Source organism: Pipistrellus hanaki, assembly GCF_964339955.1.
Source record: "Pipistrellus hanaki genome assembly, chromosome: 1".
In the NCBI taxonomy this organism is placed as follows: domain Eukaryota; kingdom Metazoa; phylum Chordata; class Mammalia; order Chiroptera; family Vespertilionidae; genus Pipistrellus; species Pipistrellus hanaki.
This window is the reverse complement of record NC_140503.1, coordinates 82,601,291-82,619,700: the sequence shown is the minus strand read 5'-3', so window position 1 is coordinate 82,619,700 and position 18,410 is coordinate 82,601,291. Positions and strand designations below refer to the sequence as shown.

Sequence of the window (18,410 nt, the reverse complement as noted above, 5' to 3'; positions counted from 1 at the left end):
GGTATTCATTTATTTAAGAAGTTAGAAGTAGAAATGAAGAATGAGAATGCCCTGGTCTCTCTTCCTCTTCCTATAATCCCACCCTTAGGACTTCATTTCACCTTAAAGAACCTATTTCCAGAAGCAGTAGCATAGGGATTTAGAATTGCAACCTATGAGTTTTGGGGCATATATTTCAGTCCATAGCACACAGTACCTTATATCTTATTTTTCTAATGAAAGTTGAAAATATGTTGGTGATCAAATGTTACTTCAATTCTAGGGAAAAGAGGACAAAATGGATTTAAAGAATTTACAAGGCAAGAAAAGATCAACTGTTTAACAAGAGAGTCTCTTACTGCTAATGAGGAAGAAGCTTTAAAACAGGAACACCAACAAAAAGAGAAAGAGCTCTTAGAAAAAATCCAAAGTGCCATAGCATGCACCAATATCTTTCCCTTGGGACGTGACCGAATGTATAGGCGGTATTGGATTTTCCCTTCTATTCCTGGATTGTTTATTGAAGAGGATTATTCTGGTCTCACTGAAGACATGCTGTTGCCTAGACCTTCATCGTTTCAGAATAATGTACAGTTTCAAAATGCTCAGGGATCCGCAAAAACTGGAGAGTCTTTGATGTCTGAATCTACCTCCAACATTGACCAAGATTTATGTGATGATTCTGTGCAACTGCCAAAACCAGTGCATAAGCCAAATCGGTGGTGCTTTTATAGTTCTTGTGAACAGCTAGACCAGCTTATCGAAGCTCTTAATTCTAGAGGACATAGAGAAAGTGCCTTAAAAGAAACTTTGTTACAAGAGAAAAGCAGAATATGTGCACAGCTAGCCCGTTTTTCTGAAGAGAAATTCCATTTTTCAGGTAAATTTTCAGTGAAAACTATTGCCTTTATTTTTCTCTCCTCATAAAACTCTGATTCAGGATTAAACATTTTGCAAATTATTAGAGCTATATTAAAACACCTTATCTTTCATTTGGACCATGCTATCATTTTGAAAGTGTTTATGAGTTAGGGAAACAAGGTTCTCTAGATTCCACTGGGTTTCATTTGTAATAGCAGTAAAATATTTTTAGATATAAGTTTTTGGTTTTGTTTTGTTTTGCTTTTAATCCTCACCCAAGGATATGTAAAACTGGGGAAAGAGGAAGAGGGAGAGGGAGGCAGGGAAGGAGGAAGAGAGACAGTGGAGAGAGAGAACATTGATCGGCCGCCTCCTGTGTGTGCATGTCTCCAACTGAGGATTGAACCTAAAACCTGGGTATGTGCCTGACCGAGAATCAAACCTACAGCATGCTCCAGTCAGCCGAGCCACCTGGCCAGGGCTAGGTATAATTTTTTATATTTCTAAATGAGATTCTCTAGGTAGTTTACTCTTAAATTTGGGGGCATATTACCATCACTAGTTTATTTTATTTCTTTAATCCTCACCTGAGGATATTTTTCCCATTGATTTTCAGGCAGGGTAAAAGGGAATAGAAGTAGAGAGAGAGAAACATAGACCCATTGATTGGTTGCCTCCTGCATACACCAAGACCAGGGGTGAGGAGTAAACACAAAACCGAAGTATGTGTCCTTGACTGGGAACCCTTGACCCTTTGGTCCACAGCCAACACATAACCACTGAGCAAAACCAGCCAGAGTGACCATCACTACTTTAATTCTCTTCAAGATTAAAAACTGTGGCTCACAATTCTTTATTAACAGCTTTATTATATTTAATTCGTACATCATTCACCCATTAAAAATATTCACTTCAGTGGTTGTATAGTACAGTGTTTCCCAACCTTCTCTCATGATGAGAATCACCTGGTGGAGTTGTTAAAACACAGATTCCTGAATCCCAACTAAGAAGTGCTAAACTAGAATTTTTGGGAACATATAGGTAAAATTGCATACCTAACTTAGTGCTCTGTATATAACATCTGTGTTAGAGCACTAGTTAAGTATACAATTTTACCTATATGTTCCCAAAAATTCTAGTTTAGCACTTCTTAGTTGGGATTCAGGAATCTGTGTTTTAACAACTCCACCAGGTGATTCTCATCATGAGAGAAGGTTGGGAAACACTGGTATAGTATATTCACTGACATGCACAACCATCATCACATGGTTAATTTTTTTTTTTTAATATATTTCATTGAATTTTTACAGAGAGGAAGGGAGAGAGATAGAGAGATAGAAACGTCGATGAGAGAGAAACATCGACCAGCTGCCTCTTGCACACCCCCTACCGGGGATGTGCCGGCAACCAAGGTACATGCCCTTCCCCCGAATCAAACCTGGGACCTTTCAGTCCACAGACCAACGCTCTACCACTGAGCCAAACCAGCTTTGGCCACATGGTTAATTTTGAAACATTTCATCACCTTATAAAGAAACACCATACACTTTAGCTACTACTCCCCACCCAATAGTCCTAAGAACCACTAATTTATTTTGTCTAAACATTTTATATGAATGGCATTATGTAACATGGTCTTTTGTGGCTGACTTCTTTCACTTAGCATAATGTATTCAAGATTCATCTAAGTAATAGCATGTAATAGCATTTCATTCCTTTTTATGGGCAAATAATGTTCCATTGTATACCACTTTTTTTTTTTTTTTTTTTAATCCATATGTTAGTTGTACATTTCTATTGTTTCCATCTTTTGGCTAGTTTAAATAATGCTAGTATAAACATTTGCATACAAGTTTTTGTGTTAAGATATGTTTTTATTTCTCATATAGCCCAGAGTGAAATTAGTGGGCCATATGGTAATTCTGTTTAATCATTTGAGGAAGTACCAAACTGTTTCCCAAAGTGGCAACACCATTTTGTATTTCTGCCAACAGAGTATGAGGGTTAAGATTTTTCCGCATCTTTGCCAACACTTGTTATTATCTCACTTTTTTATTCTAGCCATCCTACAGTGAAGTGATACTTCATTTTATTTTCGACATTCACTTCCTGAATGAGTAATGAGTAATTATTATCATGGTCTCAATGGCCATTTATATATCCTCCTTAAAGAAAAGTCTATTCAGATCATTTGACCCTTTTTAATTAGATTGTCTTTATTATGAGTTTTTTATGTATATCCTAGATTTAAGTTCCTTTGCATATATACAATATGCAAACATTTTCTCCCCCTCTTTTTTATTGCCCTTGAGAATTTACTAAGGGTTTTGATATCCATTATCTCATGATCATAACAGTTACATTGGGGTGATTATATTTTTTAATAAGTAAATCATAATAAAGTATTGGATAACTATTTCAGACAAACCTCAAATTGATAGCAAACCTACGTATACTCGGGGAAGAACTTCCAATGCATATGATCCATCTCAGATGTCTGCAGAGAAGCAGCTTGAATTGAGGCTGAGAGATTTTCTTTTGGATATTGAAGACAGAATCTACCAAGGAACATTAGGAGCAATAAAGGTTTGTACCTGTTCCCACTTTTAATTTGTCAAATTACCAGAATTTTGGTCATATTTGTTCATTTCTTTGCTATAGGCAACCCATGTGTATTTTGAATACCAGAGTGATATATTTTTTTTTTAATAAAAACTAAGTCTATTATTCCCCTATATCAAAATATTTATGTGTGGATATAAATCTTTCTTAATTATGCTATATGACTGTCAGCTTTATTACACTGAAATTAATGGCCATAACTGACCTTTTTAACATTAATTTTTAGTATTTTTAAAATATCTATTATATGGTATTTTTATCCAAGATGTTGAAATGTGTAAGGATATTTTCTTCTTCCTTGACCAGCTCCTGCCTGCTCTGCTGAGTCTGGTTTGTTTATTGGTTTCTTTGTTACCTTTTTAAAATCTGTAAGTAATTCATGTTTGATATGTGTGTTCTGTTCATTGCTTTGCTATCATCTGTCACTTTTTTGCTACTGTCAGGTGACCAATCTTAGAATTGTTTATGATTTTCCTATATAGAGAGTAAGGTACTAAAGCTTCCATCTGTGAATGATATGAATTTCATTTGACCACTTAGTAATCTTATTTTTAGATCCCTTTTTGATTCACAATCTGTTCACAATCTGTTCTAGAACATTCATGAGTTTTTCATATGTACATTAAAACTCATACTCCTTAGGAACAACATATGCCAGTTTTCAGGGTTAACAATTTGAGTTTTGTTACAGGTTACAGATCGACACATCTGGAGATCAGCATTAGAAAATGGACGGTATGAGCTGTTAATTGAAGAAAACAAGGAAAATGGGATAATTAAAACTGTGAATGAAAATGTTGAAGACATGGAAATTGATGAACAAGCAAAGATCATAGTAAAAGACAGGTACAAAAAGAATTTTTTAAAGTAACCATCACTTTTCCTTGCCACTCTTATGCTTTTTTCTAATGTAAATATTTCTTTTTCTTCAAAAAAATTGTTTTAAAACCTTATTGTGAGGACTCTAAACTTATAACCACTGAAATTATTTTACTTAAACCTCAGGCACTTGTTATTCTACTTTGTACTGATGCAACCAAAAGACAACCTAAGATAATAATTTAGCTCAGCCAGAGTGGCTCAGTGATTGAGTGTCAATCTATGAACCAGGTTTAATTCCTGGTCAGGGCACATGCCTAGGTTGCTGATTTCAATCCCCAGTAGGGGGTGTGCAGGAGGCAGCCAATCAATGATTCTCTCATCATTGTTGTTTCTCTCTCCCACTTCCTTCCTCTCTGAAGTCAATATAACTATATATTTTTAGATAAATAAATAAAATAAAAGGTCCCTAAAAATTCCCACATTAAAGTTTGTTTATTTTTTTAAAAGATAATTTATTTAAGTTTTTAAAAATCTAAACTTAAATGTTTTTATTAATTTCAAAAAGTAATTCTACATTTCCTTTTTTTTTTCTGAAGGAAAATATAGTAAATTGTGCTAAACTTAAATAGTATTTGAACTAATAATCAGAACCTGTACCTCTATATCAATAAGTAGATACTTTTACTTTTTTGGAGTTATTTTCTATTGGACTTCTTTAAGGAGTTGATTGTGTAGAAGAAAGTAGTAGAAAGACATAAGCTAGTAATTATGGAACAGGGTGAAGTAAATACCCAGTGCAAATGTAGTTCCTAGGAGGGCTGTTTGTCTTGGAGAACATGGAAAGCAGCAAAGAAAATGCTAGAAGAAGTAAATCCAAACCTCAGACCTAAATATGGGGAAGATGTGATAGTGGGAGGGTAAACCAAAGGCTTTGAGTGAATGGGTTTGTCCTTTTAAATGACCATTTTAACTGCAGCATGGAGATTTATTGCAAAGGGAGTAAGATTGGAGTCTAATCTTTAGTTAGGAGACAGCATTATAGTCCTACCCAGGAAAAGTTGAAGCAAGAGAAATAGAGATAAGCTGCCTGCGATACTTATCCTTTAAGGCCAACACAGTGTCACCTCTTTGAAGCCTTTTCCCTTTGCCTTGTCTCGTCATCGCCCCTCCGCCAAATATTTGCCCTCTGACCTTCAATAACGAACGATACATCATTTTGCTCTTGATTCATGTATATATCTCCCTTTCCTACTATTTTATTAAGAGTTCCTTGAGATTGAGGAAACTTTCTTACAAAGGTGTAAGCAAGCATTTGGATGAATGAGTGTATTCAAGTTTCACCTAATAGTGTTTTTAAGTACCATAAACTCTTCATTGTTTTAATTGTAGACTTTTGGGCATAAAAACAGAAACTCCAAGTACTGTCTCAACGAATGCCAGTACACCGCAATCAGTGAGCAACGTGGTTCATTATCTGGCGATGGCACTCTTTCAAATAGAGCAGGGCATTGAACGGCGTTTTCTCAAAGCTCCACTTGGTAAGTATGTTTTAATATATTTTATTGATATTTTACAGAGAGGAAGGGAGAGAGATAGAGAGCTAGAAACATCGAACAGCTGCCTCTTGCACACCCCCTACCGGAGATGTGTCCGCAACCACGGTACATGCCCTTGACCGGAATCGAACCCGGGACCCTTCAGTCCGCAGACTGACGTTCTACCACTGAGCCAAACCGGCTTCGGCAGTATCTGTTTTTAATTCAAAATATTAGTTATCTTTTAAAGTATTTTGGAATTGCTTCTTAATTAATAAAACTTCATTGGCAAACATAATGAAGTTAATTGGTTTGGAAAATTTGAGATTGTATTTTCATTTTAACACATGAATTCTTTCAGGTGAGATTTATTTTTAAAATAATTCTTAAATACTATTTTTAAATTTTTATTTTAGTTAGCATTTAATAAATGTCTTTTTAACTATTTCTGTCAATATCTTCTTTTGTGAAATATTAATCAGAAGTAAGATTATCACAACCTATGATTAGCCAGACTGAAGAATCAAAGATTATACATAAGTTTTTTGTTATTTTTTAAAAACAGAACTACAAAGAAGCTATTTAAATTTCCACCATTAAGGGTACAGTTTAATAATGTGGATCACTAACCTGAACACTATATAAGAAGTGCTAGATCAGGATTACCAAATGTTGTCCGGTCAGTGTGCCTAAGTTGAGCATCACTCGAACCATGAACCAGAGGTCACGGTTTGATTCCCCGTCATGGCACATACAGCAGGTTGTGGTCTCAATCTCAAGTTGGGGGCATGCAGGAGAAGCCAATCAAAGATTCTTTCTCATCATTGATGTTTCTATCTCTCTCTCCCTCTCCCTTCCTCTCTAAAGTCAATAAAAAAAATTTTTTTTCTTAAAAAAAAGAAATACCAAGTGTTAAATAGTACATAGATAAGGAAATGTTCTATAATTTATTATTAGGATCATAGAAATAATACTATCTGGATCATGTGTCAGCAATTTATGAAATTAATATGCTTTCAGGGACTCGTAATTAAGGAACAAATCATTATATCTTTAGGAAAATGTGTTTCAAGTTTCAAATCAATTTTCTGTCATACTCTACTTCCCTGTGGTCTCTCTGAAATGTTGAATTAACTTACATATCGAGATAGATTTTTTTAAATATATTTGTATTGATTTCAGAGAGGAAGGGAGAGGGAGAGAAATAGAAACATCAATGATGAGAATCATTGATTGGCTATCTCTTTGCAGCTGGTCAATAATTCTCTCTCATCACTGATGTTTCTGTCTCTCCCTCTCCCTTCCTCTCTGAAATCAATGCACATATGTTTTTTAAAAGATTCTTTTAAGTACAGTTCAGTGATTTTTAGTATATTCACAATTGTACAGCCATCCATTGCTATCTATTTTTAGAACATTTTTATCATCTCAAAAGAAACTTCATGTATGCCGGATATTTAACAGATCAGTCTTTTATCTGGAAATGAGGAAGTAACATCCTTGAGTTAAATAAATAGTAGCTGACTCTTAACCATATCTAGCCAGGTTTTTTTTAATTTTTTTTTTAATACATTTTTATTGACTTTAGAGAGGAAGGATGATGGAGAGACAGAAACATCAGAGATGAGAGAGAATCATTGATTGGCTGCCTCTGGCATGCCCCTCATAATCAACACTCAACTGCTAAGCCACATAGGCCTGGCTAACTTAGATCAAGATCTGCTACAAAGATGAGAACACATTGCTGAAGTTATTTTTTAACTGTTGAAATCCCCAACCATTTGATGTACAGACATAACATAAACAAGATGTAATTCAACAAGTATTTTCTTTAACTGAGGTTTTTGTTTTTAATATATTAGCATGGTATTTTTGTTAGGTATTACAAGAACTGTAACATTTATCTTGTTTAAACTACCAAGAAAATAGTTCTTGGGAAATTTCTAAGATTTGCCTAGAAATTTTAATCACTTTCCATTTTCATTTAAGATGCCAGTGACAGTGGGCGTTCTTACAAAACAGTCCTGGACCGCTGGCGAGAGTCGCTTCTGTCTTCTGCTAGTCTCTCCCAAGTCTTTCTCCACCTCTCCACCTTGGATCGGAGTGTGATATGGTCCAAGTCCATACTGAACGCTCGCTGTAAGATCTGCCGGAAGAAAGGGGATGCTGAAAACATGGTACTTTGTGATGGCTGCGACCGGGGCCATCATACTTACTGTGTTCGACCAAAGCTCAAGGTATTTTTTCTTTTTCTAATTCTCGGATTATAATTGAAACATTGAGGTTTTGCTTGACAGATGGTTAATGCACATTATGTGGCTTTTCAGACTGTGCCCGAGGGAGATTGGTTTTGTCCAGAGTGTCGGCCAAAGCAGCGTTCTCGAAGACTCTCCTCTAGGCAGAGGCCATCCTTGGAAAGTGAAGAAGAGATGGAAGACAGTATGGAAGGTGGAGATGATGAAGTTGATGATGACTATGAAGAGAGTCAAAGTGAGGAGGAAGAGTATGAGATAGAACAAGATGAAGATGACTCCCAAGAAGAGGAAGAAATCAGGTGAGTCCTAACATGCAATAAAAATGGAGGGTTCATGAGTCTCTTTACTCAAGTATACATGGAGAGGTTGGGGTCCATCATTTTTTTAAAAACTAGTATGTAAAGTAATATAGTAGTTTGACATTCCCCTTGCTTTATGTATTATAAACAGATTTTTCTCAAGGGAGTATAGTAGCTTTGTGAACTTGGCCAGATCATAAAATCAAGTATGAATTCAAGTTTGGACAGGAATGCAATCACCTCAAGGTTGATTTTACTTAATTTTATGTTTAAAGTAGCAAACAAACAGTCCAGAGGATATTTGTAAGATGAAGATAGATGCAGCATCCCAATGCCTCTATACCCAAATTTTGGTTGATCTTGGCAGTCTACAGAGAGAATGAGACTGAGAAAGAGATGCCAGAAGCACATTATATTTATTTATACTCCTACCATGTCAGCACACAGAAACACTACCACAAACCAAGTGTTCTGCAGCGTGCACACTATGCCACCCACACCTGGTCAGTGGGTTTAGGGCCAGGCTATTCCCACTCTGCCAGCTATGGCAGCCTCTCCTTATTTGTCCCTAAAACCTTGCTCCCTTTTTAATATTTGAACCCCATTCATGTGGAATCAGAAACCTAGAACTAACAAAGTACAGAAAGGCCACCGTCCAAGGAGATTAAATTGAGAGAACTACCCCATCAGGTTCAGACAAGTTGTTTAAGATTTTATTAATTTTTTTAGAGAGAAAAGGAAAGAGAGAGAGAAACATTCATGTGAGAGAAACACATTGATCGATTGCTTCCTGCATGCACTCCCACAGGGGATCAAATCTGCAACCTGGGTATGTGCTCGACCAAGAACTGAATCCACCACTTACTGGTGTACAGGATGATGCTCCAGCCAAGGGAGCATACCAGCCAGGGAACAAGTAGTTTATTGTTTTGTTTTGTTTTGTTTTGTTTTGTTTGGGGGGGGGGGGGTATTGTATTTTTATTAATTTCAGAGAGGAAGGGAGAAGGAGAGAGAGACAGAAACATCAATGATGAGAGACGATTGTTGATCCTCTTGCATGCCCCCCACTGAGGCTCAAGCAGGCAGCCCAGGCATGTGCCCTGACCAAGAGTCAAACCATGACCTCCTAATTCATAGGTCGATGCTCATCTACTGAGCCACACTGGCCAGGCACAAATTATTTTTTAAATAGCTCCAACTAGCAGGAGCCATATTCCCTTATAAGGGTAGTATTGTGTTAAGCATAAAGATGATAAAGAATTTGGAAACTTCTTGGAAATATTTTAGCTAAACTGGAAGTCTGGGTGTTTGGGAAGATGGATAAATGGAGGCTTAGTGGAGTTATTTCATCCTTGTCTACAACTTAAAGGCAATTAAAAGTTTGAATCTAGTTTTATATTTTCCAGTAGAATCAGAGGATGGCAAAGAGATGCTTGATTGGTATTCAGGAACAACTGGTTTAAGGCTTACTTTAATGGCAGCTATTGACCGAAACTGTGGTAATGAAAAGTGATAATATGGAGACAAAAGATTTGCATTTTAAGATTAGCTCATCACTCTTTAATCAACATGATTAAGTCTATTTATTGGTCCTCCTGTAGATTTTATTATAGTTTATCACAATTTAGAATTTGATTTTCATAATGATATCCTGAAATCACTAAGAAAATAATATTCTCTGCATTACAAAGAAATATATGAAAGCACATTTTAGATTTCCATAAAAATTTGTTAAATTGAGCATAGGGTAAGTCTCATTAATAAGAAAAGTAATATTAGAACTCATTGGCTGAATACTAGGACAGGGGAATAGAAGTAACCGTACATTCCTATTGCTCTATATAATAATCGCGTTTTCTAACTATTTACAGCCCACCAAAACGAGGAAGACCACAAGTTAGATTGTCAGTTAAAACAAGAGGGAAACTTAACTCTTCTTTTTCAAGTCGTGGCCAACAAGATCCTAGAAGATATACTTCAAGAAGTCAGCAGAGTACACCCAAAACATCTGTTTCTTCTAAAACTCCTAGTAGAAGCCTAAGGAAGATAAAGTCTGCTCCTCCTACAGTAACTAAATCTTTAAGAATTGCCAGTCGTTCTACTCGCCAGAGTCCTGGTCCATTGCAAGCGGATGTATTTGTGGAACTACTTAGTCCTCGTAGAAAACGCAGAGGCAGGACAAGTGCTAATACACCAGAAAACAGCCCTAACTTGCCTAACTTCAGAGTCATTGCCACAAAGTCAAGTGGACAGTCAAGATCTCTAAATGTTGCTTCAAAACTTTCTCTCCAAGATAGTGAATCCAAGAGAAGAGGCAGGAAAAGACAATCTGCAGGTATGAAGAAGTCTAATTTAAACTATTCTTACCTAAGAAAATTGGATATTTGGGAAGATTAAGTGTTGGGATACTTTGGATAATTTTTTAAAGGCTGTCGCTAAGATATACAAAGTTTTTAGGAAGCAGCCTTCCCTGAGGCATAATATTCATTGAAGGGGCAGCTATTTGGAGCATAAAAGTGAACTGTATTCCCAGTATTTCTCCTAGCATGGCAGGGTAGTTGTGAGAAATTTGCTAATGGAGATACTTGGCCAATATTGGAACAATCTCAAGATACCACGTTATGACACGTTTCATTCTCTTCCACCTTTCCCTCCTCAAAACACACATACTCATTATGATCTAAACAAGCTACATTAGGTTGTTAAGCTTCCTATCTAATTGGGGCAGTAATATTATTAGAGTGATCACAATCTGTCTAATTCTAATAATTGTTGTTTATAGTAATCTTTATCCATATAATTATCTATTTAATGTCAGTGGTAATAAAACTTTATTTTCAAAAAAATGAAGTGAAACAAAAAATGCTATTATCCTTTGAAGAATTGTGTAGACAGGTTGTATTGCATTATTGGAACAGTGACGGGAGTAAAGAATTTATTGGTGAAAAATGGGTTATAATTAGTCTACTTGTTGTCAGGTTTTGGGGGGAGGGAGGAAGTATCAGGTAACTTTGCACCAAAATCTAATTTAACTTTTTTATCCCTTTATCTGTTTTGCCTTTCCCTGAATCTGAACTTCAAACTAGTAAACCTGAACTATTTTTATTCAGAAACACCGCTGAAAAAATTTGTATTGTTATTGATTTGTGAAATCACTGTCCTGTTTCTAAGGACAAATAAAGAGGGAATGTGTGGATTTACATTTAAGTAGAGAATTTAAACACCTGAATTCATATGTGGACTGTACTACTAACCTTTTCTACTAATTCATATACTTTAGATTTCAATTTAGGTATATACTTAGATTTTATGAGAAAGCATCTTGCTTTAAAAAATTTCTCCATATAAAATTAAGATTTAAAGAGGCCTAATTTCCAGATCTGAAGAGGCAACTTTCCAATTGATATGTTTTATGAAATACTGTAGAATTGCTTACTGTTATTTTATTGTAGTTGAAAACATATTTTTAATAGAACAGTAAAAAATCCACAAACTTTGTGTTTTAGAATTTTCTTTTGTATTACACTCATTTTTCAATCTGTTCCCACTGAATTTTTAGTTCAATTTGAAGTTTTTAAGATCAAAAAGGTCCAGATTTTTATATCTCAAAATGTAAGTTAGTTGACCATCTCAGTGTAAAATGTCATTTTGTTTGTTTAAATTTAGTTTGTATTTATAGGCCCTGTTTAGCTTGTAGTGATCAAATATTTTGCTTTGTCATTACCTAAAATTATTTATTTATTTAGAATCATCTCCTGTGACACTGAATCGAAGAAGTTCAGGCAGACAGGGAGGAGTTCATGAATTGTCTGCTTTTGAACAACTTGTTGTAGAATTGGTACGGCATGATGACAGCTGGCCTTTTTTGAAACTCGTTTCTAAAATCCAGGTAATATTTTTAGACTTTATAAAATGTATTCCTGTACATTATTTAATCTACATGATAGTTTTGAGATAGTCCAAACACCTTTTAATCACTGCATTTTTTTTTTTTTTGAACACTTGAAACGTTGGTCTCTATATTTTAAAAAAATGGAGTTAGCATAGTCTCCTCAGTCTTTTCTAACTCTGTGACTGATTTCTTTTTTCGGTATTTTTATTTATTGATTTTGAGAGAGAGAAAAACATCATTTTTTGTTCCATATATTTATGCATTCATTGGGTGATTTTTTACAGAGAGGAAGGAGAGGAATAGGGAGTTAGAAACATCGATGAGAGAGAAACATCAATCAGCTGCCTCCAGCACCCCCCACCCCCACTGGGGATGTACCTGCAACCAAGGTACATGCCCTTGACCGGAATCAAACCTGGGACCCTTCAGTCCTCAGGCCGATGCTCTATCCACTGAGCCAAACCGATTTTGGCTTCAGTCTATTCTCATTACTATTATTAATTTTTCTTACTTTATTTTATTTTTCTTTTTTCTCATTTTATTTCCATCATACTTTTTTTCATCTATATCTTAATAAACCCATTATTACTTCATTTTAAAATCACCATTATCATTTCATTTATTTTATTTTTTCCTTTTTTACTAGTTTTTTTTAGCTTCCTCCTTCCATGTAGTCATTTTTTCATTTTCTTCTCCCTTTTTTTTAGTATCCCCTCTGAGTCTTTGGTCACCTGTCTTTCAGTATTCTTTTTATTTTTTCCTTGCTTTGATTTCTCTTCTTTTTCCTTCATAGTCTTTCCTGTTGTTGCATTGAGTAGCTTAATTTTTGTGGTGTTTTTGGTTTGTTCCTCTTATGTCTTAATTCTGTTCTGTCAGCACCTATATAATAGCTGGCAAAACCAGGTAGGGGTTGAACCTCACTGGCAGCGAGTTAGAGGGGAGTCCTCCCACAAATGGAACCTCAGCCATCAAGTCCCAATTACAATAGGAGAGCCCAAATAATGTACACAGGGGAAGTCCTAGAGCCTCCAGCTCAGGCGTACACAGACTGCACCACTGGGCCCCTCAACACTTTCTACATACGGCCGTCCCACACAGACCGGGAGGCATAACAGCTCTATCTAACACATAGAAGCAAACACACAGAGACAGCTAAAATGGGGAGACAAGGAAACAACCCCCAAATGAAAGAAAAGAATGAATTTTTTCTAGAGAAATAAATGAAATGGAAGCAAGCAACCTATTAGACATAGAGTTCAAAGTAATGTTTATATATAATAGGTGCTTAAGGAGCTTAATGCAAATTACAAGGAACTCAGTGAGAAGTATAGCAACATATAAAAGGAAATAGAGACCATTAACCAGAACCAGACAGAAGTGAAGAATAACATATCTGACATCAAGAATACTACTTGGCTCAGTAATAAACAATATTTACATAGATTTTTTTTTTAAAGAATGTAAAGTATTAACAATGAATAGCATCTCATAAAATTTAATCTCAGTTTGACTCTTTTTTTTAAGTTATTTTAAAATTGATTTTTAGAGAGAAGAAGGGAGAGAAAGAGAAACGTCAATGTGAGAGGGAAACATTGATTGGCTACCTCCTATTTGCCCTCTGCTGGCGATCGAGCCTACAACTCAGGCATGTGCCCTGACTGGGAATTCAACTGGCAACCTTTTGGCACCTGGGACAACACCCAACCAACTGGGCCATATTAGCCAGCACTCATTTTGACTCTTAACTCATTTTTCCTGAGTAGTTCTTGTGCTGAATTAAGTTTTGTTGCATACATATTTTTGTTTATTACAAATGCAGTAATACTAATTAAATATTTTATATGTTTTTATTGATATTTTAGAGAGGAATGGAGTGGAATAGAGAGAGCGAAACATCAAATAGAGAGAAACATCAATCACCTGCCTCCTGCAGGGAATCAAGCCCAAACTTGAGCATGTGCTCTGACTGAGAATGGAACTGGGTACCTCCTGTTTTATGGGTTAATGCTCAACCACTGACCCACACTGGCCAGACTAAAGAAATTTTTATAGGTGCATATATGTTAAGTATGTAGAGACAGAAAGCACATAAAACTATAATTTTTCATAATAAATTAGCTTTTTATAGTATTAAATAGGCTCCTACAGCATTAAATGACTGAAATGTATTATATGGTTTTAAAGAAATAATAGAATTCAGCGGTTAATGCAGATGCTTTTCCGTGTAAAACCTTCATATATTTGACCACTTATTTCTGATAAACTTTTTATAGGAGAGATAATAATTGAATTATCTTACAGGTTCCAGATTATTATGACATCATCAAAAAACCCATTGCCTTAAATATAATTCGTGAAAAGGTGAACAAATGTGAATATAAATTAGCATGTAAGTAATTTATTTATTTCTCTATATTTTTGTTTAAAGAGGTAGAGGCTATTTTTCTTTTTACCGTTATGATATATTAATGTAATTGTGTAGATGGCATCCCAAGAGATCTCTCAAATGCTTATCCATGTATATGGAAATGAAAGATGGATGAGGTTTAAGTGAGTTAAAGATATTTTATAGATTCTGATTCTTAACAGAAGTTATTTACTAAAACTATGCAGTTATGCCTGTTGCATAGTTTCAATAAAACAGTTTTAAAGTATTTGTAGTTAAAGAGTTTTAAGCTTCCATTCTGCTACCTTATTTTCAATTTCTAAAGAAAAAGGTGAGCTTCTGTTTCTTAATGACATTTCTAGATATGACACAAATAAAAGGCTTAGACGTTAATAAACCTTCGTTCTAATCTCATTTGTGTTTTTCTTTCCAGCTGAGTTTATTGATGATATTGAGTTAATGTTTTCAAACTGCTTTGAGTACAACCCTCGTAACACAAGTGAAGCAAAAGCTGGAACGAGGCTTCAAGCATTCTTCCATATTCAGGCTCAGAAACTTGGACTTCACGTCTCACCTGGGAATGTGGATCGAGTTAGCACTCCACCAGCTACAAAAAAGTCACGAATCTAACTTCGTCCTTCTAAAGGATATATATGAGGAAAACAAATTGTTCGTGAAATAGAATATTAAATCATGCTACAAAGCAGACGTATATGTATAAAGCAATAACAACTGATTGACCACTTTGAAGTGTGGCCTGCACTATATTCTCAATTTTAATATTAAGCACTCAGGAGAATGTAGGAAAGATTTCCTTTGCTACAGTTTTGTTCAGTATCTGATAAGTTTGACAGATGTATTGGATACAGTACTGGTTTACAGAGGTTTTTGTACATTTTGAGATCATTCATGTGTCCCAATATCTTGGAAAATATTTTTTACCTGTGATTTATTTTGTCATTGATGACTTTTCTTAGACATGTGGTATTAAGAGAGATTTATCTATACAGATAAATCTTCTATTTATAGCACAGGGGGGAAAAAGTGTATATGTCTAAAAATTTTTAATGAGCACATTCTTTCAACACTACACATGAATGAATCTAATTTTATATCCTTGAAGTGCTGGACCAGTGCTGACTAGAGGTATTAAGTCTGAGTTTATTAACTAGATATTTATTTAGCATTCAGAGTTAATTTGTGAATTTGTTTTGTATTTATAAAATTTGTACCTGGAAAATGTTCTTTAATTTTTTAAACATTTTATTGTTTTTGTGTTTTTTCTGTTAACTTCATTAATGAGCATTCAATAAAAGGTAACACCCTTCCTTTTCCCTGACAGTTCTTCCAGTTTTACAGAATAAATTTCTGTGTACAACTTTTTAAGTGTACAAATAAAGTGATACATTTTTTCAAATATTCTGAATTTCTGGAATTTTTAAAAATCAGAGTTGGACTTCTATACATGATACATACAGACCATAGGAGCCAATGTTTTATTGTACCTGAATCTTAGAACAGCGGTTTTTCTACCCAAGCCCTTTAGGAGTAAGGTACCTCCGATCAGTAACGGTGAACATTCTATGGCAGGGATTGTCATTAAAAGGAGGAAAGTACGTTTGGGATGTGCCCACTTAGTTAAGATATACCCCTCTGGCTGGGCTGGTGTGGTTCAGTGGTTGAGCATCGACCTATGAATTAGAAGGTCATGGTTCAATTCTGGGTCAGGGCACATGCCCAGGTTGCGGCTTGATCCCCAATATGGATGGAGCTTGTAGGAGGCAGCCGATCAATTGTTCTCTCCCATCATTGATGTTTCTATCTCTCCTATGAAATCAATAAAAATATTTTTTAAAGAAAAGAAACGCCACTCTGGAATTTTTAAAAAATGAAACTAAGTGAGAGGACCAAGATGGCAGCATAAGTAAATGCCTGTTGCTGCTGCCTCCCACAACCACATAAAAATTACAACTAAAATATAGAACAACCATCACCTAGAACCACCAGAAGCTGGCCGAATGGAAGTCCTAAAACTAGAGAGGTAAAGAAGAAAGCACACTGAAACTGTAGGAGGTGCAGAGACAGGAGCAGGCTGGTCCTGCACCCACAGGGGCCACTTTCTTCATCGGGAGGGAGATGGCCTCTGGAGGAGCAAGGGTCCCAGCCCCACACCAGACCCCCAGCCCGAGGGTCCCAGAGCTGGGGAAAGAAGCCGCTATAGGCAGTAAGAACCACAGACTAAAAGCCAGTGCAGATTGGGGCTGAGGGACACAGGCTGCTGGAGACCCAGCTGTTCCTTTTAAAAGGCCAGCACCATGAACTGAACTTCAAAGTTCCCACTTGCTCTGAGCTCCAGTGCCAGGTGAGGCTCTGGGGGACCCAGACACATATGGGGAGAAACTGCACTGTCCAGCATCGGGCAGAAATTTGGGGGCAGCTTTCTTCCAGACGGAGGTACTCCCAGTGGTCATTGTTCCAATGCTGGGACCTCGCAGGTGCAAGGCTGACAGGCAGCCACTTCTGTTTGCTCCAGGGATTCCCAGAGACCCCGCCCAACCCAATTTATAATCCCACCCAAGCTGTTCGCAGCAGCTTTTGCATATGAATGGTTTGTCCTTTCTCACCCTAAAAACCTGTCAAGCAGCAGCTGGGTCTGGGAGCCTCAAACCAATCAATAAAAGGCCCAAGACCTGGCACCAGCACCAGCCTATCTGGCTTCACAGGCCTCATCTGGGCAGTTCCAAACCCAATACAAAGAGGAGAAATCTGCAGATCTCTCTGCAGCTCCTGTTAGTGGCCCCAGGCAGTGGCTGATTTTGCACCTCCCTGGAAACCCAAGAGCCAGTGTACCAAGTGGTCAGAGTGAGACCACCCAGATTACAACTCTTCACGTCCATAAGTGACGCACTCAAGGAGAAGACTCAGCACCAAAGCCCCACTGAAGCAAGTCCTGCTCCATAAAGGTGTCTTCTACATATCAGCTCTCCCACTGTAGTCACACTGGTCCTCACAGCCAATTGGCCTGGAGGTCAATTCCTCCCAGTGACACCAACAGCAATCAAGACTGGACCTACAGCTGAAACTGGTTTGGCTCAGTGGATAGAGAGTCAGCCTGCGGACTAAAGGGTCCCAGGATCGATTCTGGCAAGGGCATGTACCTTGGTTGTGGGCACATCCCCAGTAGGGGGTGTGCAGGAGGCAGCTGATTCAGGGGTCTTCAAACTACGGCCCGCGGGCCACATGCGGCCCGCAGAGGAGTCTGATCTGGCCCGCCAGGTTTTTTGGGCAGTGAGCGCAGCCGAGGTGTTACAGTAGGAATTAGTAGTTCATATAGTCCAGCCCTCCAGCTCTCTGAGGGACCGTGATCTGGCCCCCACTTTAAAAAGTTTGAGGACCCCTGTGATAGATGTTTCTTTCTCATCAATGTTTCTCTCTCTCTCCCTTCCTCTCTATAAAAAATCAATAAAATAAAAAGACTCAACTACAATAATTCTCTGCACACAGCCCACAAAGGAGTGCGCCAAGAGTGCCCACCTCAGATGATTGGGGAGGCTAAGCCACTTGGCCCTATAGGTAAGCTACCAGACAAGGCCACTGTATCAACTCAAGGAGACTTAGCAGCTACTCAATACATAGAAACAAACACAGGCAAGCAAACAAAATGCAGAGACAAATGTCTCAAATGAAAGAAATGGAAGAAAGCAAACTACTGGATATAAAGTTCAAAACAATGGTTATAAGGTTACTCAAGAATCTTCT

At 36.9% G+C, this 18,410-nt stretch overlaps 1 protein-coding gene across 2 annotated transcripts in view; it reads left to right on the top strand.

Moving 5' to 3' along the window:
* The window catches only part of BAZ1A (bromodomain adjacent to zinc finger domain 1A), a 75,053-nt gene extending 59,075 nt beyond the window's left edge, over positions 1-15,978 (top strand). For both annotated transcript variants that reach the window (XM_084874448.1, XM_084874449.1), the window contains 10 exons: positions 263-859; positions 3,263-3,426; positions 4,154-4,308; positions 5,674-5,822; positions 7,809-8,056; positions 8,147-8,373; positions 10,245-10,708; positions 12,120-12,262; positions 14,567-14,654; positions 15,085-15,978. In XM_084874448.1, the coding sequence (XP_084730574.1) occupies positions 263-859; positions 3,263-3,426; positions 4,154-4,308; positions 5,674-5,822; positions 7,809-8,056; positions 8,147-8,373; positions 10,245-10,708; positions 12,120-12,262; positions 14,567-14,654; positions 15,085-15,281 (2,432 nt within the window). In that variant the 3' untranslated portion in view covers positions 15,282-15,978. The remainder of the gene's footprint in view (positions 1-262; positions 860-3,262; positions 3,427-4,153; positions 4,309-5,673; positions 5,823-7,808; positions 8,057-8,146; positions 8,374-10,244; positions 10,709-12,119; positions 12,263-14,566; positions 14,655-15,084) is intronic.
* Positions 15,979-18,410: the final 2,432 nt, after the last annotated feature.